General features: G+C 35.7%; 1 protein-coding gene across 4 annotated transcripts in view; it reads right to left on the reverse strand.

Moving 5' to 3' along the window:
* ITGB3BP (integrin subunit beta 3 binding protein) overlaps positions 1-21,774 on the reverse strand; it is a 102,789-nt gene that overhangs the window by 20,800 nt on the left and 60,215 nt on the right. Inside the window, exons 5-9 of one of the 4 annotated variants that reach the window (XM_003265175.3) lie at positions 14,118-14,196; positions 13,610-13,703; positions 13,155-13,211; positions 6,669-6,719; positions 553-886 (exon numbers count right to left, since the gene is read on the reverse strand). In XM_003265175.3, coding sequence (XP_003265223.2) covers positions 6,670-6,719; positions 13,155-13,211; positions 13,610-13,703; positions 14,118-14,196 — 280 coding nt within the window. In that variant the 3' untranslated portion in view covers positions 553-886; position 6,669. Of the gene's footprint in view, positions 1-552; positions 887-6,668; positions 8,986-13,154; positions 13,212-13,609; positions 13,704-14,117; positions 14,197-21,774 lie in introns of those variants that run through there. The other 3 variants (XM_030812948.1, XM_030812947.1, XM_030812946.1) reach the window with 3 other exon arrangements.

The raw sequence follows: 21,774 nt of genomic DNA on the forward strand, positions 1-21,774 counted from the left end.
AAACTTAGGGCAAGTACCAAAGGAGTAGCAGTTTTTCCCTACAGAAATGGTCAAGAAAAACATAGGTTTCACTATCAAGATAACATACTCTGTGATTCCCTCCTCCCCTTTATTTTGGGAGTGACAACAAAAACATGATGATGACAGAAAACACCGCAGAATAACTGAAATTTAATATTTCAAAATAATTTGGAATGGATCACATATTGCCCCTTAATAAAGGTCTTTTCTTTAAATTCAATACTCTTCGTAGTTTAGTTAAAAAAACTTCATATTTTAAACATTTTACTGAAAAAATACATTCTAATATTTTATAAATGGTATAAAATTTTAAAACCTTGAAAATGCTTTTTTCTCTATAAGCATAGGAAAATAAAAACTCACTCCTGAGATAGTGGCTACACAATAGACTAGATAAATCTTTAAAAAATTTTTTTAAAGAATCTATAAATTAATAAGCAGCTGGGGCTTTAAACGGGAAAACTGGTACTTAATTCCACTCATCATTACATTTAATCTGAATTTCAGGAAAATATATAGTTCTACCAAAGGTGCCACTTTTATACATGCTTTATTAAGTCTACCCACAAATGCTAAAAGTCCACAGAAGCGTATGTGGTACAGAATATAAGTCAAGATCTTCCTCTCTGTGTTGGCTTACATTAAAGAGCCAAGAAGAAATGTATTATTTACATTGAGATTATCTACTGGTGTGTGTAGAAAGTTTAAATTAGCTGCAAGAAATTTTATCTAGACATGCACCTGCCGACTGCTACGAGCTGGTATTTACTGGGCAGATTAATTACAAATATTTCTCTGTTCCTTTAAATATGATCAGGCAGATGCAGAAGTTGGTGCTCATGGTGAGTGCATTTCTTCTTAATGCCTGTGGGATATAAAAGATAATTATATTATCAAGAATTAGTTAACATGCACCTCATACATGACTCAAGAAGTGATTTTAACACCCAATAACAATCTAATTTGGTACCTAGTTTAGTCAGATGCTGCTGGCAACCTCTCATTTGCTTTTTTGAGACGGAGTCTCACTCTCACCCAGGCTGGAGTGGAGTGGCATGGTCTCGGCTGACTGCAACCTCCGCCTCCCGGGTTCAAGTGATTCTCCCGCCTCAGTCTCCTGAGTAACTGGGACTACAGGTGTGTGCCACCACACCCAGCTAATTTTTGTATTTTTAGTAGAGACGGGGTTTCATTATGTTGGCCAGGCTGGTCTCGAACTCCTGATCTCATGATCTGCCCACCTCAGCTTCCCAGAGTGCTGGGATTACAGGCGTGAGCCACTGTGCCTGGCCTCATTTGCTTTTTGATTATCTTCACTAGTAACTGTCAATATGACTACTCTGAAATAGCACTCAGTATTCTTTACCTTATGTGACCATACTTACATGAGATACTTCTCAGAGAATTTTAAAACTCCAACAGGGCCTACAGAAAACTTATTTACATGCCTTTGTCTATAAGCCTTAGGAGCCTTTCAGCAGGTGTTTCCTCCAACAGCTGCCCCCGGCTATGACAGATTCCTATTCAGAATATGTCCCTCTGGGGACTCCTAGTGGTGGTAGAGGCTCATGTCTCTTCAGCCTTAGAACCCTTCTGTGAGAGAAAGCCTTTGAAGGAAGCAGCCATTGGCAACTAATGGCATACATTACCATAGGGCATGTGGGAAAAGATCTTTTAAAATGACCTAATACGGCTGGGGGTGGTGGCTCATGCCTGTAATCCTAGGCCAAGGCAGAAGGATTGCTTGACCCCAGGAGGTCAAGGATGCAGTGAGCTGTGATTGCACCATTGCACTCCAGCCAGGGCGACAGAACGAGACCCTGTCTTTAAAAAACAAAAACAAACAAACAGATAATCCCATCCCGAGGTGATCTGTCTGCTGTGAATTCCCATAACACTGCTTATTCTTCATTTGGTACTTACAGTAGAGAATGTTTATACTTCTCAGTCTGAAGGGGAAGAAACTTCTGTCAACTCTTCCTCTGTACTCCATGGAAGTGTGACAAATTTGATTGGCCAAAGTCCAGAACATTCATTGGTCTACATTTTACTAGTGACATTACACAAATTCTTCCCTCCTTGTAGTTTCCCTGTCACTGTCTACTCTCAATCCCAGTGGACCTTTTTTATTATAACACTTCCTAATTTCATATAGTAGGGAGACCAACCCATTCTATTGTGCTGACCTGCAGTCAAGCATGTAAAAGGTTGTGGTCTTCACAACATTAGAGTCACATGGACTTGGGGGTCTATCTAAAAGATCCAGCTTTTAGGTTCAGTAAAGTGCACAGAATTCAAGATTTAGACTTAGTGTGAGAAAGAAGAGGTTGCATTTCTGCTTTAAGGCAATCTATCTTAGTTACCCCAAGCTTCTACCAGAGAGCCTGCCATGTTGGGGGTTATCAATTCCACCACCAATCAAGTTGATACTTTGATCCTCATTGGATGCACAATCCTTGTTTGTACTTGTTATTGGCCAGAACTTAGAAGAGTCTGAACTTGTATCATTTATCATAACTTGCCTTATATTGTTTTTGTGTCCTTATTAGGTTTCAAACTGTCATAATACACAGCGCTTTGTTCATACTAAGCCTTATCCTTGTTGCCCAAGTGATTCATCCACATTGTTACTAAAGTATCCCAATATCCCGTTAGCATTAGCCAAAATGTTTTTCTCTTCCCATCTTTTGATGGTCTTAGCACTGTGGCTGTGGCCTGTGGGCTGCTGTCACCCTTACTTTCTCTCTTATTCTAGCATTGTTTCACAACTTCACTTTTTTTTTTTTTTCCTTTTTTGAGACGGAGTCTCGCTCTGTCGCCCAGGCTGGAGTACAGTGGCGCTACCTCGGCTCACTGCAAGCTCCGCCTCCCGGGTTCATGCCATTCTCCTGCCTCAGCTTCCCGAGTAGCTGGGATTACAGGCACCCGCCACCGCGCCCGGCTGATTTTTTGTATTTTTAGTAGAGACGGGGTTTCACCGTGTTAGCCAAGATAGTCTCCATCTCCTGACCTCATGATCCGCCCACCTCGGCCTCCCAAAGTGCTGGGATTACATGCGTGAGCCACCGTGCCCGGCCAAGGCTTCACTTTTTAAAGGCTCTGGGAGTGAATTTGTATGGGACAGTCCTCCCCACTGAACAATTACAGGTCAAGAGGAGTAATCACTTAAGTGTGACAGAGGGCTGGAGCTGTTGTGCAGGTAGGGAAGTTGGCCATGGTGATATCAGGAGTACTGTCAGGTTTCTAGGGCATAAGGACAAGATCAGCGGTTTCATTCACATTCTCCCTTACGCATACCAGTCAGGCAGCTATGACAAATACACAAAAGAGCAATGAGAGAATATGGGGGAGAGGGATTTGGGGAAGCTTATGCAGAAGATGAGTTCTAAGCAGGTTTTGAAAGACAGGTAAAATTTTGACAATAATGAGGGAGAAGGCATGCTAGGTTGAGCAGACAAGACCAAAGGTAAGGACATGAGAAAGGCACTTTCTGGGGAAGGTGTCTGGGAAATGGCAAGTAATCTGGAATGAATAAGGCACAATGAAGAAACTGGAAAGGTAAGCTGTGGGCAGATCAGGGAGACTCCTGAATGTCAGTTTAAATTTGGATTTTATCGTACATATGGTAGAGTGACATCTTCTAAAGCATACATTTGTCCAGTAGCAGGATAGACTGTAGGGGAAAGGGACCAAAGTGCAGACAGGTAGGTTACAATAGGGACAATGATAGTCTGGAAGAGAGGTAATGAAGAAATAAACTGGTCTAGTGGGTGTGGAAAGGAGAATTAAGCATTCTCAGAAGTAATATAATCTGGAAGCGTTTGGATGTGGGGACAAAAAGAGAATTTGACCAATGGAATGATATAATCCCTAGAAAGGTAGAAGAAAAACATCTTTGGAGGGGAAATGATGAAATCAGTATACTTGAGGGACACTGTATGGCAGCTGAGATTGTGGGTTTATAGCCCAGGAGACTATAATAATTTGGAAACCATATACACTAAAGTGAAAAGTCAGGGAATGAAGGAGATAATGAAGGAAATGCTCAAAGTGAGAAGAAAACGTGGTGAAAGGCAGAACTGAGGGAAATGCCTCAAAGGTGAAGTCACTTAATTTCACTGTCATTGCTCTTTTGCTTCTCACTGAAAGGGAGGTTGACTGGTAGCTCAACCTTAATTCTTTCCAGTTTCTTGAAAGTATTACTCAAAGACTCAAAAGAACACCCCAAAATGTAGTTATCTTTACTAAAATCCATTAACACAAAGCTATTCTCAGTACTCTGAATTCCCTGTAAGTTTATTACAGAGATTATCAAACACTAAATGTTGCACGTTCATTTACTAAATGTGTAACTGTGAAGATGTATCTATGATCACCATCTAATATGTTCTCTGTTGGATTTTCATGGGTCAGAAATTTTATAAAATGGTAACCTTATAATGAATGAATATAGGTGTATGTGGATGGATATATATAAGATATATATATATATATCCTATTACATATAGGATATATAAGGATAATATTTATATATTATCCTTACTTAACAGGATATAAAATCCTTGGCCAGTAGTGAAACCTGACATTCACAGATTACTACTGGGTAGTGGCAAGAGCATAGGCACTGGCACCAGACTACTCAGTTTAGTATCCTGGCCCTGTTTTACGTGATTCTGGGACAAGGTACTTAACCTCGTTTGTGCCTCAATTGCCTCACCTATAAAATTAAAGTAATAACTGTATCTACCTCATAAGTTGTTGTGAAGATTAAATGGGATACGTATAAAGTATGTGCCAGCAGTGTATAAAGTGTTTATAACACTGCTGGCACACAGAAAGTACTCAATAAGGCTGGGCACGGTGGCTCATGCCTGTAATTGCAGCACTTTGGGAGGCCGCGGCAGGTGGATCACTTGAGGTTAGGAGTTCAAGACCAGCCTGGCCAACATGGTGACACCCTATCTCTAATAAAAACACAAACAATTAGCCGGACATGGCGCTCAACTGTAATCCCAGCTACTCGGGAGGCTGGGGCAGGAGAATCACTTGAATACAGGAGGTAGAGGTTGCAGTGAGCCGAGATCGTACCACTGCACTCCAGCCTGAGTGACAGCAAGACTCCATTTCAAAAAACAAACAAAAAACCAGAAAGTACTCAATAAATACTAGCTATTATTATAAACTATTACTCACTGCAAACAACAGAATATAGGCTATTGTCTACTGCATACAACAGAATAAACGTTTTCATAAAAAACTGACACAATTTTCTATGTAAGATGCTTTGCAAATATTAAGACTAGCTTGTCAGGAAGCTATATTAATCACTTGAGATACCATTTCCAAAGCAAAGTATCTTGGAGGTAGAATATAATTCTTTAATTGTGCTTTGATTTTTTTTCCTTAAGAGATAGCAGGCAATGCACCTGGTAAGCTAAGAATTCTTTTTTTTTTTTTTGGAGACAGGGTCTCGCTCTGTCACCCAGGCTGGAGTGCAGCGATCATGGCTCACTACAGCCTCTACCACGTGGGCTCAAGTGATCCTCCCAACTCAGCCTCCTGAGTAGCTGGGACTACAGACATGCACCACCATACCCAGCTAATTTTTCTATTTTTTTTTTATAGAGACAAGGTCTCTCACTATGTTGCCTAGGCTGGTCCTGGGCTCAAGCGATCCTCTCACCTTGGCTTCTCACAGTGCTGGGATTACAGGCATGAATCACCATGCCTAGCCCCTAATGCCAGTTTTTGTTGTTGTTTTTTCCTGAGACAAGAGTTCACTCAGTCGCCCAGGCTGGAGTGCAATGGCGTGATCTCAGCTCACTGCAACCTCCGCCTCCTGGGCGATTCACCTGCCTCAGCCTCCCGAGTAGCTGGGATTCAGGCGCAAGCTACCACACCCGGCTAATTTTTTGTATTTTTAGTAGAGACGGGGTTTCACCATGTTGGCCGGGCTGGTTTCGAACTCCTGACCTCGAGTGATCCACCCGCCTCGGCCTCCCAAAGTGTTGGGATTACAGGTGTGAGCCACCATGCCCAGCCAATGTCAGTTCTTAATGTGAACCTTCAGTTATAGGTACGCTAAACACTAATATATCATGACTCATATTGCTTTTAGCTTATTTGTTACAATAAGCTATTTATAAACATCATTTTTACTTGTATTACTGAATCAATAGGAATTGTTCTTAAGGCAAGGTATAACTAATTAATATATAATTATTTACTTAATTTAGCACATTTCCAAATTTAACAGACTAGTTATATCTTGTTCAGTCAGATGTGTCTTACAGAAACTATAATCCACTTGTCAGCATCTACTTAGCTAGTCTATTTAGCTATTTATATGAAAGATGCCTGATTAAGGACCCTTTTACACTCAGTTAAAAATGTGTCCTCTGACTTTTAAAGTTAGCGTCGTCAGCTCAACAGTTCTTTTCCACTCAGCCTCTAACTGATGTCAGATGCCCTCTTGTTGTTTATAAGACTAGATTAATATAATTTCATCTAAAGCTCCAAAGCTCATATCCCTATTTTCTTATAGGAAGACAATACCAAATCTGATAATGCAGATAAAATGTTTCCACCTGAACAAAACGCAATGGAATTTCACAAGGTTAAACTAAATTAGAAAGGTGAAACAGTACCTCAGTTTAAAATGGCTTTAAGGAATTCACAGCTGTCAAGATGACATGATTCTATATGAAAGAAGAAAGGTGTTTTTTTTTTTTCCAGAAAACAATTCAAAGCAACTTGCCACAATATATGACGCAGAATAAATGTTGAAGCAAAATGAAATTAAAACAACCTAAAGTCTTGTTTTACACTAAGAGCAGCTATGAGGCTATAAATTCTCATTTCAACATCCTATAGTTAGCCTGATTCTATTTCAGAATATACATTTTCAAATTTATTACGAAAACTTCCAAGACATTTATTACAATACATGCTTATTACCATTGTTAGTATACGCTTTATGGTTACTAAAATGACTTGTCATTTGTGCTAGATTCTATACCCCTGAGGGCAGGACTATGTCTGCCTTGTTTGTCAGCGTGTCCCCAGTGCTAGAATAATACCTGGAGCATGGTAGGCACTCAATAAACATTAATGAAGTAAGAAAATAGCAATTTGTAAGTATTTGAAAATACTTAGATAATTCTTTTAAAAAAGTTCTTTTCATTCATCACACATTGGCTGCACTGCATGTGGAACTTCTTTCCAGGCTCTATCCAAGCACTGTGCTAGGCTCTGGAACTATCGTACATAGATAAGACTTTTTGTTTGTTTGCCAAAGAGGAGCCCAGAAAGAGTCCTGTAACCAGGCAATTACAATGCACTACAACATGATACATTTAAAATATTCAGACAAGTGTTGTGGGAGCCTCAAAGATGAAGCAATTTAGCTTTACCTAGGAGAGCTGGGGAGAGCTTCACAGAGGTTGTGACATCTGAGGCTGACCTTAAAGGATGAGCAGGAGTTTGCAAGACAGAGAAAAAAGCAATCTAGGTATAGGGAAAGGTAGCAAAGAGTTCTGGGGTCCTGAAAGAGAGGTTCCAGAGGGCTGAAGCACTTGGTGTGAATAGTATGAATAAAAATGACTACCCTCCTCTTATCTGAGGTCTGAGCTGGAGGAAAAATCACCTAATATTTAATAATTACCAAGTCCTGCTTTTAACTATATAACAAGTTATAATACTATAAACATTTGCTTTATTGTGTTTAAAATATGTAAACAACTTAGATAATTTATCTAACTCTTTTTTTGTGGGGCTTTTTTGACTACTCTGAGAGTTAAAAATGGGAAAAAAAAAGTTCACCTGTCAGGTGACACAAAACCAATTTCTACTAAATGTGCCAGAATAATTTTTCTCCACCTCAAGAATAGTCTTCAGTCTATTCATTACTGTCTTTTTACAGTATTTTTTATTTAATAAAACCTATTAAGACTACCATACAAATCTCTTTACTTATGCTTTTATCTTTTAACTGATCAATTTTTATATTGCTGACATCCCTTCTTCACCATTTGCTCATTTAAAAATTCATAGTATGTGAGATATGTCTCTGGAGAAAATGTCTATAAAATTTGTTACAGCTGGCAAATGTGTATGAGTCAGTGATAGCACATGACTAAATGCTTCACAGAAAATAAAATTTGTTTCTGTAGTAAGCAGAACTGTTTAAATGTTATTTATTTTTATGTTTCAAAGAAAATATATTGTGAAGTGCTGCATTGATTTAATACACAACAATGTCTGTGTACACCCTGTAGAAGGAAAATTTATGAAACCTTTGCACAACTCCTTTAATTGAATTTTCCAAATCTCTCACCACACACAAATAATCAATATCTTCTGCAGAGAAAACCAGTCAGAATTATTACAGTCTTTCTTTTCAATTTTGTTGTCATCAGCACATACAGAGCACCTGGATATTTGTAACGTCTGATAGCAAGTTATTTACACCTCTTAAACACCTAATTGCTATTAAGTGAGTCCAAATCTATAGTTTAAAATTTTTTCTACTAATTTTATTTGAAACAAAAATTATCATACTTCTGTTAAAGTATAAAAAATTTAAACCATGAAAGAAATTTAAAAGGCTTTGAAAAGTAATAAGCCAGTTTATTTTTACCTAAATCCTAGACAAATCTCAAGTAAGCATTTTTAGCAGCTGAAATGCATACCCCAAAACAATGATGAATCATGTAAAACAAGAGCATTAACATTATTAATAGGAAAGGTTATGACTCACATATGGCTACATGATAGCTGAATCATTACAAAGAGCTGAGGACTATAGTTGTACATTAATGTATATTTGTGCTATCAAAATTAATGGCTCCATTTTTTATCTCCAGATAAACCCAGAATGTTAAAGCATAGGGGGAATTTCTGTTGTTTCTCCTAAAAGTCGTCATGTCTAAACTTCAAACCTCAGTGCTTTTAAAATTGAAGTATCTGTTTGAAAAAAATATATTGTTTAATGTTAAGATAAAATAGAAAACTAAAAGGGTAGTAGTCTTCTGGGAGTGAAATTATTCAGCTGGTATGATGAATACTTTTTCAAGCCTGAGTGGGGGAAAGAACAACATATTTTTATGTTTAAAAAATACTTCAGTGGGTGGTTAGAATGAAGAGGCAATATCAAACTATTTTATAGTGTTAGAACAGAAAGAGTTTTAAATTTGTCCTGTTGTCTAGGAATGTGATAACTAAAATCTTATAACCAAGATGAATTTTACTATGTAAGAATACAGAAAGTTAACTAAAGAAAACGGGAACATTGTACTTTATGCTTTTTAAAACAGATCAAAGTTGGAAATTCTGAAATATTTTCTATTACAAACAGCTGAAACATTGAACAATGTAAAGTTCAGATGGTTCTATTTCATTTAAAATATGCATACCGCAACCCACACGATTATTCTCAAAACAGATAAAATATGTTTTGGACTGAAGCTAAGTGTCTAGATTTCATATCTTGGCAACTGCTCTACAATTTGCTTACATGCTTTTCAAAAACATTTTGTTTATTGGAAGTACTAGTCATAGACCAACAATGATGGTATTTTTTATTATCTTCAGAAAAAACGGAAAATATTAACTACTAAATAATGCCATCTATTGACTAAGGAATATCTGTAACAAGTTGTTTTAAGTAGAGGTTGATTATGTAAAGTAAATAAATTTCATGCCTCACCATGTGATGATAATGTGACATTTCATCTGTATCAGCCCACTGCATGGTCATATGTCTTAAGTCTTCAGCATAACAAATTTAAAATAATTATGAAAATTCACATCCAAATCTTACAGAAAAAGAACCTTTCATTTCATTATTTTCCTAATAGTCATAAAGCCAGTGTTATTGAAGAAAGCAAAATTAGGCTTGTTTCCTAAGTAACTGAAGAAAGAAAGAAGCCTTCCTTTGTTTACGAAATCTGTGTTTAGCAGAGGAGATCCTCTTTTATTCATATACTCTCATCAAGGCATCCCCTGATTTACCAGGTCCAGTTCTTACGACACTATGAAAATCTCAGTGTGCCTTTTAATTTTATTGTGTATGTTTTAAATTTCTCTTGAATAAGTTATATAAAGCCTTAAGAATGTGTGTCAGATGTCTATATTTAAAACACTAGAGTGTTATTTTTACAATTATACTCTTCCTGTAATAAAGACTGTAACTGACATTAACTGAAATTCCCACTGAAATGAAAAAATAAATATTACCAGAACTAAAAGACCAATTAGAAGAGGCAATGATAGCATAAATATTGAAATTCTCATGGTACTGTCTATTTTAACTATTCCAGAAAAATTTTGTAAGAATCTGAAAGACCAAAAAACAAACAAACAAACAAAAAAACCCACCAAAAACCCAGAAGAATCTGAAGGACATTCTTTTGATAGTGAAACAAGCAATTGGCTTATTCTAATTTTCATAATTACCTTAATAAATCCTATACCTATTATAGGGATGATTTTTATTTTACTTATTTTCTAATATTATGACAAACTCCCAAAACATTTTAAAATTTAAACAATTCTGTGTAATAGCATAGTAAAAATAAATAAATAAAAGAAAGTGGAAATTTCAAGGCCAGATTGCAAAATAAGGGACATATAAAGCAAACTAGTTTGAGATGTCAAAAGAATTAGCAAAATCCTCTTAAAATGAATGTATGAGCAGAAAAGGGTAAAAGTTGCTAGCTTAGTAAAAAAAATTTACATGTGTGTGCATGTTTGTGTGTACATAATCATTAACCAAAAAACAAAACAAACAAAAAACCCCCAAAACTAATATGTATGTTAGGAACCAGAGAAAGAGGTAGGAAAAGCACTCAGGAAAACTATATAGCTCAAAATCAAATTACAACAAAAATAAGCTTTAATCTATTTTTTAGGCAATATGAATTTCCCAAAATTAGTTAAAAAGCTAATGAAGTTTTTAATACCTCAGGAAATACAAAGAGCTAATGTAGCTCCTGCCAAGAAACAGAATTGGATGATGACAACATAGAACACACATTAATATATAACATACTTATATAGATACTATGTATTATATATTTTTTAAACTGAGTTTTCATTTAAATCAATGATTATTAGAAATTTACAAACATGGTTTAGTGATACAGTCTCTCTATGCAGGAACTCAGTCCTTTGGGAAAATCTGGTAATGGGCAAGTCAGCCTTAATGCCTAAAATAATAGAAAACAGTTTTAAGGCTGATCATGCATAAACACACAATGAGTTAATGTATTTTAGATGGCCATAAGGAAATGAAAAAAGTTTCCCCTGGAAGGAAAAATATTTTAATGAAATATAAATTTAAAAAATTTTTCTTTACATTATTAGCATTGACAGTTCACTTATTTATTCCAGAGTTTTCCTCTTCCTTATTTCTCAAAGCTGTTTGCAAAAGCCAACTATGTTAAGCCTAATTCTAGTTAGTTCTATGAAGTTACAGATTTTTAAGGAAATCACACTATTGGTGTAGAAGATATAGAAGCAAGTTTTCTTCCAATTGGGAAATAATAAACATTTTGCTTTCCTATTGTGATCCTCTAAAACTTGTCAAATTAGGAGAGATTGAAACCACTGAAACCCAGTTACACATTCTAATCAAGTTATACAACTAAAGTAAGAGACAAGAGGCCAGGGGTGTTGGCTCATGCCTGTAATCCCACTTCACTAATCATCACTTTAGTCTGGGTGACAGGGTACAATCCTGCCTCTAAATTTTTCTTTTTTCTTTTTCTTTTCTTTTCTTTCTTTTTCTTTTTGCTTTCTTTTACTTTCCTTTCTTTCTTTCTCTTTCTCTCTCTCTTTCTTTCTTTCTTTTTAAAAGAAGAGATTCCCAAGCCATTTCTAAGAAACAGCTACCTTTCATGTTCTTAAATTCTTGGCATCACAGTAGACGTTAGTTGCTCAACTGAAGAGCTCAGGAAGCCTATTCAGCTCCCTTCCCACATGAGCTTTGGAGGAGTCTTGCCATGGCTGCAGCCCTGCCATGACCCAGCTGGCCTTTAGATCTGACTGGCTGGCAATCCCAGCACTTTCCATTGCCAACCCATCACTGGCTTATTAAAGGTTCTAAACCCAGGCTAACATACCAGATTGGCTGAAGCAGTTTCAATTATGTGCCATGTTTGAATCTGAAAGCTAAGATGATTGGATGATTTCATTTGTTTTAAGAGATAACACAGAATAATGGAAAGACCAGAGTTCTTGAGGCCAGACTGGTCTTTGGTTGGAATCCTTGCTCTGTTACCTAAGTAGAAGTCTTGGGCAAGTTACTTAATATTTTTTGTGTCTTCATTCCTTGTCTATAATGACAATGATAATACAGTGTAGCTATCTTTCCACATTGCTGTAAAGATTTGCTGATCCTAGTATTGAGAATATTTGTAATTATAGTTACTCAATAAATGGCAGTCATTGGTATTTAAAAGTGGTAGGCTAAAAACATGGCCACCCATTTTAAGGCCTAATTCCACTTGCAGTAATTGCTAAATGGCATTCATGTAGGTACTATTAATCACTTTTATATTAGTCTAAAGGTTTTGGTATTTTACAGTTCATGATTACTTTGCTTATTGAGGTGTGAAGGTGTGAATGTGTACTTCCTATGGAAACCTAAAAACTGTTTATTTAGTTTTCCATACTGTGAAATGCTCAGAGGCATAAGAGTTCATAGTAGAACAAAGCATATCAATGATCTGAAAGTTTCCAGAATACTGGTTAGAAAGTAACTTTTAATGCTTCTAGTGCAACAATAAAAACTGCAGTATATTAATGCATTGTTGCTCCTATTTGTCTGTATTCTCAAAAAGAAATTTTAATAAAAAGACAAAATTCAAATCTTATGTTGAAGATTGCATTTCAAAAGACATTTAAAAAGTTCAATCATCAGAGAAGTTGATCTCATCAGATATCATCTTCTGCTAAATGCAATATAAAGCTTTTCAAATGAGATTCGTGATCTTTTAAAAGAACACACTTCAGAACAGGGATCTTTGAGGAAAAAAGAAAACCACTAAAAACGATTCATGATGATTAGTTTTAATTGGCAAAATGGGATGAAAGCATCTTTTTATGTAATAAACTAAAACACAACTACTTACCTTTGTGAGGAAGTCCTGTACTCTTTTCAAACAGTTTTTGTTCATTTACTTTTGTCACTAAAGGAAGTAAAAATCTCATGTCAAGAATTAACATAGAATACGGATAATTTCTCAATACTTGGAACAAACAACTTCATGAGAAAAAATAATTCAAAATAATACATAAGTATCAAGTATAAAATATAATACTTTATTATATATTATAAAAATGGGCATTACATTTGAAATGCCTACTACCAGTTTCCAAGGTGCATTCTTTTCATTCACATTCAAGAAAAATCCCCAAAATAACACATCCTGATAGAAGACATGTGGCTTCTTATTTAAATAAGGTAATAGTATTTTTATCACATGTCCAGTAATGGTATATATAAAGAAGTCTATCAAATGTAAATGAGACAAATTAATAGGCTTATCTTTAAAATTACTGTCATTGAAAACTCATAAATTCTTACTTAGTTCTTTGGTTTTCTGCATTTCTCTTTTTAAGAAATGTGATGCACAGGAGATTCCAATGAGATTTTCAAGCTCTCTACTGCCCTCCAAAGCCTACAAGAAATCCATCTTGAATGAGTTAAGTTCTCTACACAAATGAGATTACTGACACGTCTAGTGAAAATACAGTATATTGTTTCCTTCATTTGAAAAACTTAAACTTTATGTTAGGATATTTAACTGTTTCTGGCAGGCCAACTATTTCAAGCCCAAAAATGCCTGAATAAAAACAATTTATAATTAACTAAAAAGACTAAACATAATCTACAAAGTTATGTTTAAATGTGAAAAGCAAGATATTACTAAAATATTATGGTTAAATAGTGTTCTCTTATAAAAAAAAATTCCCATGAAAAGTAAATTAAACATACTCTGTGCAAACTCTTTCCTGGATTGAATTCCCTAATCTGGGACATTTCTTTCCTTTTATCGTTTTCAAACAGGGTAGAAGTATGAAAAAATGCAAACCTGTATACTACTTAAATTTTGCATTATCTCCATGATTTCTTCTGACAATTTCTCAACTTTTGATAGCAACATCATGAATCTAGTAATAAAGAAAAAGATAATACTTAGCAAGGGGAAGCATTTAAACATGGCAAGTCATTTTCAGAGCTTTAACTCTTTTTAAACACAATATATATATTATCAACTGTCCCCTCTTTTGGAGTTTTACTTTCCGATTCCCACTGAGCAGTGGGATGGAAGACATAGTTGGCTGTTCCTTTCTCCACAATGCCACATTGAGAACACTAATACACCACCATTCCTTCATTTACCTTGATCTGAGTCTATGAATCAGTATCACCTAGTAACTTCTTTTGGAAATAAAAAAAGTTTTATGACTTTATTTTAAATTTGAAAATAAAGAAGAGGAAAAGAGGAAAACATCACTTGGAATTCAATCTTCTGAACATATCTCCAGTTAGCTTTTTGGAAAAATGCTCCTAGTTTAAAAACAAAAAATTGTGTAACTTTGTTATCATGCTTTTTTTTTTTCCTTTTTATAAAGAAATGGGGTTTACCTCTGTTACCCAGGCTGAAGTGCAGTGGTGTGATCATGGCTCACTGCAGCCTCAACCTCCTGGGTTCAATAGATCCTCTTACCTTGGCCTCCCAAATCACCGTGATTACAGGTGTGAGCCATGGTGTCTGGCTGTGCTTTCTTTACTTAATACTACATTATATACATTTTGGGGGGCCACATATTAAAGGCTGCACAATATTCTATTTAGTAAACATACTAAAAATGGTTTAACCATTCCCTTACTGTTAAAATTTTAGTTTCTTTTCCAATTTTAAGACCCCATAGCTGTTTGTGATAATCTATATCAACACAGTCTGATAGAAAAATAATGTAAGCCATGTATGTAATTTAAAATTTTTGGTAGCCACACTAAAAGGAATAAAAAGGTAAATTTTCTTTAATAATTTTCATAATGTTTAAGTATTTAAATCAATATATTCAAAATATTATTTCAACATATAGTGAATATAAAAATTATTGAGATATTTTATACTTTTTTCAAATCCAGGTATACTTTACATATTAACAGCACATCTCATTCCATACTTGCCATATTTCAAGTGCTCATTAGCCATGTATGGCTTGTGAGTACTGTTTCAAACAGCATAAATCCATATAGATTTTATGAGAGAAACCAGAAATTCTATTTAAATGCTTTTTCAAGATTACATCAGTGTTAGTCATTGACATTTTTGTTATTAAAAACAAGACAAATATGTTAAAATTTTGATATACAATGTGTATGTATAGTAAGTTTCAACTAAGTAAAATTTTATCTAAGTATGCGAACAAGAAACAGACTTGATAGCATTATGAAGAAGCTAAAAATTATGAGGGCAGTGGAATTTTGGGTGTTTTTTTTTCTTTAAAAGTTTTCCTTTATTATGTATTTTCAATTAGAAGTTATCTGTCTGAGGCCCTGATAGCTTAACAGGAGAACCTCAGTTTGAGAGATGGTATCATAAAGGAATTCCTGCTCCTTCAAATTAGATCCAAAGACCTGAAGAAACAAGGACTTAAGGGACTCCCTCCCAGGCTGGATCCTCTAGCTTCTCATATATGATGCCAAAGCCTACTGAGTGCCCTAGGAGTACAAAGTGGAAGCAAATAAGTTACTTTGCTATGAGAAAGAATCTGAGGGGCTTGTTGCCTTATACCTTGCATCCCTTTCCTGGGAGAACTGGAATAGTAGAGCGTTTTCAAACTGTCTTACCATATCTTAACGAGCTGATGGTACTCCCTGTTAACCCATAGGGAATTGTGTGGGAAGGATTAGGTCCTGCAGGGCTGCCATCTTGAATGTCTCCAAGGAGCTCTGTTCACATAGAGTTAGATGTAAATGGTGCCCCCAAAAGTTGTACAATGTAGCATCTCCAAAGGACCTACTAGCAGCTCTCCTAAATTAAGATAGTAATTGAGGGGCTAAGCTAAAACAAACTGTTTTAACAATCTTGGAGACTTGTATGGATTAAATATCAATTATCTGGGGAAGTTGTTTTCAAAACATCTTTGATATGCTGAAGGTGCTTTCTCAAGGACACTTGTATCCATTGCAGGATCAAGTAGTAGGACTAGTAGACATGCCATTGCTTTTATTATCATTTTGATTCCCTTTCCTCTCCTCCTCTTCTTCTCCCTAGACGAAATCACCTCTTTTTCACACCTTGAAGGCAACCAAATTCCCATGAATGGTGTTTTAAGTGTTATACAACTGTTACATCCTGAAAAATTCTTTTTTTTTCAAGGCATTCCTTTCCACACTTTCTGAATCACTAAAGAAGCCTTCATAATCTTTGGAGATAAACTATTTGCTGAGCAGATTTTGGGAGAAATAATTCTACCACTTTCTTCATCCTAGACAAAATGGAATTCTCATAAACATCCTACTTGTGCTGAAAAGTAGATTTGTATTGCTACTGAGAGCCTTTTCTGTATTTTCAATGCATGGTTCAAATTTCACTTTGTTGCCCTAACATAGCATTATGGTTTGCATACAGTCCCTTAATATCATCTTGATGTTCCTTTACTAATTTATTTATTCCTGAAAACCAACGATCTTTCATTTCTTTCAAGCTGCCTGAAGAATATATTTCTCAAGTTCATTATGGTACAAAATTTCAAAGTTATTGTGGCTCTTTCAAGTAGGTGAGTAAAAGTATCATCATTGGGTGCCATTCATATTTTACAGAATACTATTTCTTTCTCAAATAGATTTGCCTCTCACTAGACTAAATTGGACCAAATCCTTTATCTTATAATGACCCTTTGAGCCATCTGGATGTCAGTGGGCCACTACATCCAGGTATCCAGTGACTGTTGCCAGTTTTATGGCATCCTTACAAGATTTAATCAAATCTGCATTGTGGTCAAAGACTACTGTAGCACAACCTGAGAAATCTGAAATCTTGGTCCTCCTTGAATTAACCTTCTTTTTCATCGTAGAGTAAAAACCCAGCAGCATTTTTTTTTTTTTGAGACGGAGTCTCGCTCTGTCGCCCAGGCTGGAGTGCAGTGGCGTAATCTCGGCTCACTGCAAGCTCCGCCTCCCGGGTTCACGCCATTCTCCTGCCTCAGCCTCTCCGAGTAGCTGGGACTACAGGCGCCCGCCACCACGCCCAGCTAATTTTTTGTATTTTTTTAGTAGAGACGGGGTTTCACCGTGGTCTCGATCTCCTGACCTCATGATCTGCCCGCCTCGGCCTCCCAAAGTGCTGGGATTACAAGCGTGAGCCACCGCGCCCAGCCAGCACTTTTTTTTTTTAAGCATCTAGTAGTTTTTCTCTTGAGAGAGCTACATGTCAAAATTCAGGATTTTCAGTGCAGTTTTCCAATTTGCTTAGAAGAGTTGCATTGTGAAATTCAGAGTTCTCTCACATTCCACAAAGAGAAAGTCCTTATTCTGAAAAACAACTGAAATTAGGTGCATCAGCCAAATAAAATCCATGAGAAGCATTGGATGTATCCATTAATTCTGCTTTTCCTTCCTTCTATATTAACTTCTTCAGTCTCAAGTCAGGTGTAACTTGACTTTCAAAACTATCATTCTGTACCAGTTCTGGGTTTTTCCTATCTTGGCCACTTTCAATTCTTTCAATTATTTTCCATTCTTAGCTTCGAATGTGGTTTCATCATTTACTTTTTCTCTATTAAGTTCCTCAGAAGTATTCTGAGGAGAGAACTAAAAGAATAAAGAGAAATTGTATTAAATTGGTGCTTCTAATTCAGATTTATTGAAGCAGGTGTTAGCAAGTATTAACTCAGCTCCTGCTGTGCCATCCTAGATGTGAAAGAATGAGAAGCAAAGGAGTGGGGCAGATGAAAAAGGAACCCAGTGATTTATAGATTCCCTCGGATGCAAGCCATGGTATCTACTGTACTGTGTAGGCATTGCGGATATAGTGGAAGAAGAGCGAAAACCTGTAAAAGCCATGATAATGGCCTGAAAAAAATTTTGATCTCCTTCCTTTTTTGTAACTTCGAATTGTTTGACATAGGTCTTCCTTACCAGATTGTAAGTTCCATGAAGGCAAGGGCAGTATCTACCTTATTTACTGTTACGACCTGTGTTAACTAATAAGGTGCCTGCAGTTATGGGAGGTACCCAGTAACTATTTGATGGATCAATGAACAGAATAAAAAAGACCTGGTCCAGTGACCATCCATCCCTAGATTCAAGTGAAGTATGCTCATCCTGCAGTTTTCTCTTTTTGTTACTTCCTTCTCATATTGTCTTATACAGTCTCCATGACTCATCAGTTATATTGCTGACAAAGCGAATTAATTCAGTTCCCTAACTTTCCACCACATATGTCTTTCTCACATGTAACCCTGGATGTCCCTATTTGTTTTCTTTGCTCCTAGTCTAAGCTGTGAGTACTATGGAAAAAAAAAAAGTCTCACAGTAGAATTGACAGTCAATATTAGAAGTATGATTTTGCTGAGCACCCAATGTTGCTTAACTCTCCATTTACCTAATTTAATGAATCTTCTTTCACAAATTTCTGCTCAACATGACAGCCTAACCCAATCTCCACTTCCTCCATATTAAAATTAAACTCTTATATTTCGATTTCTGCCTTAGTATTCTAATACAGTGTTCTCAAAGGCCACAAATACACTACTAATTAATTCTATTACTAAAAGCTATTATCTGAAAGTTATTACCTCTAAGAAATTGTACTTTTATAAGTCTCGAGACTTGTGCATTAAAATGTACATAACAGGATGAATTCCCTAGGTTTTCTTTATCTTTACAATACTATGATTCATGCAGAAAAAGGTAAATAGGTCACTGAATCTCCATCTCCCTCGACCTAAACTGATAATTTTGGATGACAGTTGAATTATGAAAACAATGAAATATATTGTTAACTTTTTTTAATGCTTTCTTAGTTTAAGGCACTATACTTACTACTTTACAAACTATATCTTACTTAATTTTCAAAACAACTACCTGTGGGAAATACTGTCTCCATTTTACAGCTATGAAAACTGAAGTACCAATAAATTATTTAATTATCCAGGGTTTTATAACAAGGGGCACAGTCAGGATTTGAACCCAGGTGTGTTTGACCTATGTTCTCAACCATTATATAATATTTCCAAAAGTGTAATTCAGTTACAACTGGCATCAGAATTCCTTGGTAAATGGTTAAAAATACAAATTCCTGGGCTGCATCCAAGAACTACTAACAGAGAAGGTCAGAAATATGCATTTCTAGGCAATTCTTATGCACATAAAAATTAATTAAAAGCATTTTTCCTGAAGACTGATCACAAAAAAATCTGGTCAATATAAATAAAATTGACATTCTTTGTCAAAAAAAAAAAAATTTCCCCCTGTGTTTAGCTCTATTTATTTCATTATATTTTTACAGGCTGTCTCAAGGAGCTTTTCTGCATTCCGTTCAGCTTAAAATTTTTTTAAAAAAATTTCTTACTGTGATAAAATATATACAAGATTTGTCATTTTAAACATTTTTAAATGTACAATTCAGTGACATTAATTACACTCACAATGTTGTGCAACCATCACCACTATCTATTTCCAAAACTTTTCTATTACTACAAACAGAAACTGTATAACCATTAAGCAATAACTCTTCTTGCTTCCCACCTCCAGCCTCTAGTAACCCTTAATCTCCTTTCTGTGTCTTTGAATTAGTCTATTCTAGATATTGCATACAACTAGAATCTTACAGTATTTGTCCTTATGTGTCTGGCTTATTTCACTTAGCATAATGCTTTCAAGATTCTTCAATGTGGTAGCATGTATCAGAACTTCCTTCCTATTCATAAATAAATAATATTCCACTGCAGGTATATACCACACTTTGTTTATCCATTCATTTGTTGATGAACATTTGGGTTGTTTCCTGTCTTTTGGTTATTGTGAATAATGATGGAATAAACACTGGAATATAAATATCTGAGTCACTGTTTTCAATTATTTTGGGCATATACCTAGGAGTGAAATTGCTTGGTCTTATGGTAATTATATGTTTAACTTTTTGAGAAAAGTGCCAGACTGTTTTCCACAGGAGCTACAATGTACAAGGGTTTTAATTTCTCTATATCCTTGCCAATATTTGTTATTTTCCATTTTTATTGTTTGTTTAAATAGACATCCTCGTAGATGTAAGGTGTAAGATGTAAGGTCTTGCTGTGGTTTTGATTTGCATTCCTTTAATGACTAATGATATTTAATATATTTTCATGTGTTTATTGGCAATTTGTATAACTTCTTTCAAGAAATACCTACTCAAGGCCAGGCACGGTGGCTCATGCCTGTAATCCCAGCACTTCGGGAGGCCGAGGCCGGCAGATCACGAGGTTAGGAGATCGAGATCACCCTGGCTAACGTGGTGAAATCCCGTCTCTACTAAAAATACCAAAAAAAAAAAAAAAAAAGTTAGCCAGGCATGGTGGCGGGTGCCTGTAGCCCCAGCTATTTGGGAGGCTGAGGCAGGAGAATGGCGTAAACCCGGGAGGTGGAGCTTGCAGTAAGCCAAGATCGTGCCACTGCACTCCAGCCTGGGTGATAGAGCGAGACTCTATCTCAAAAAAAAAAAAGAAATATCTACTCAAGTCTTTGCCTATATTTAAAATTGGGTTGTCTTTTTTCTTGTTGAGTTTTGGAAGTTCTTGATCTACTCTGGACATTAAACCCTTATTAGAAGCGATAAACCCTTATTAGATATATAATTTGAAAATATTTTCTCCCATTCTGTACTTTGCCTTTTCACTTTCTTGATGGTGTACTTTGAAGCACAAAAGCTTTTACTTTTGATAAAGTCAAATTTATTTTTTCTTTTGTTCATTGTGCTTTTGGTGTTGTTATATAAGAATCTATCAACAAATTCAAGGTCATGAAGATTTATCATTATGTTTTCCTCTAAGATAGTTATAAATGGTTTTAGCCCTTATATTTAGGTCACTGATCCATTTTGATTTAACTTTTACATATGCTGTGAGGTAGGGATCCAACTTCATTCTTTTTTATAAGGAAATCCTGTTTCCCAGCAACATTTGTTGAAGAGACTATTCTTTCTCCATTAAATAAACTTGACATCCTTGTCAAAAATCAACTGGCCATAGATGTATGCGTTTGTTTTGGACCCCCAATTCTATTCCATTGGTCTCTATGGCTACTGTTATGCTGGTGCCATACTGTTTTGATTACTGTAGCTTTGTAGTATGTTTTGAAATCAGGAAATATGAATCTTCCAACTTTGTCCTTTTTCAAGATTGTTTGGCTATTTAGGGTCTCCTGTAGTTTCATATGAATTTAAGGACAGGTTTTTCCATTTCTGCAAAAAATGCTGTTTAATCATTCTGCAAAAGAAATATAGGAATTACAGTGAATCTGTAGATTGCTTTGGGTAGTAGCATTAACATCTTAACAATATTAAATCTTCTTGCCCATGAATACAGAATATCTTTCCTTTTATTTAGATCTTCTTTAATTTCTTTCAAAAATGAATTGTAGTTTCTAGTGTACAAGTTTTTTACCTCTTTAGTGAAATTTATTCCTGTGTATTTTATCCTTTCAGATGCTACTGCAATGGATTGCTTCCTTAATTTCCTATTCAAATTCAT

The sequence above is a fragment of the Nomascus leucogenys genome, chromosome 5 (assembly GCF_006542625.1).
Source record: "Nomascus leucogenys isolate Asia chromosome 5, Asia_NLE_v1, whole genome shotgun sequence".
Lineage (NCBI taxonomy): Eukaryota > Metazoa > Chordata > Mammalia > Primates > Hylobatidae > Nomascus > Nomascus leucogenys.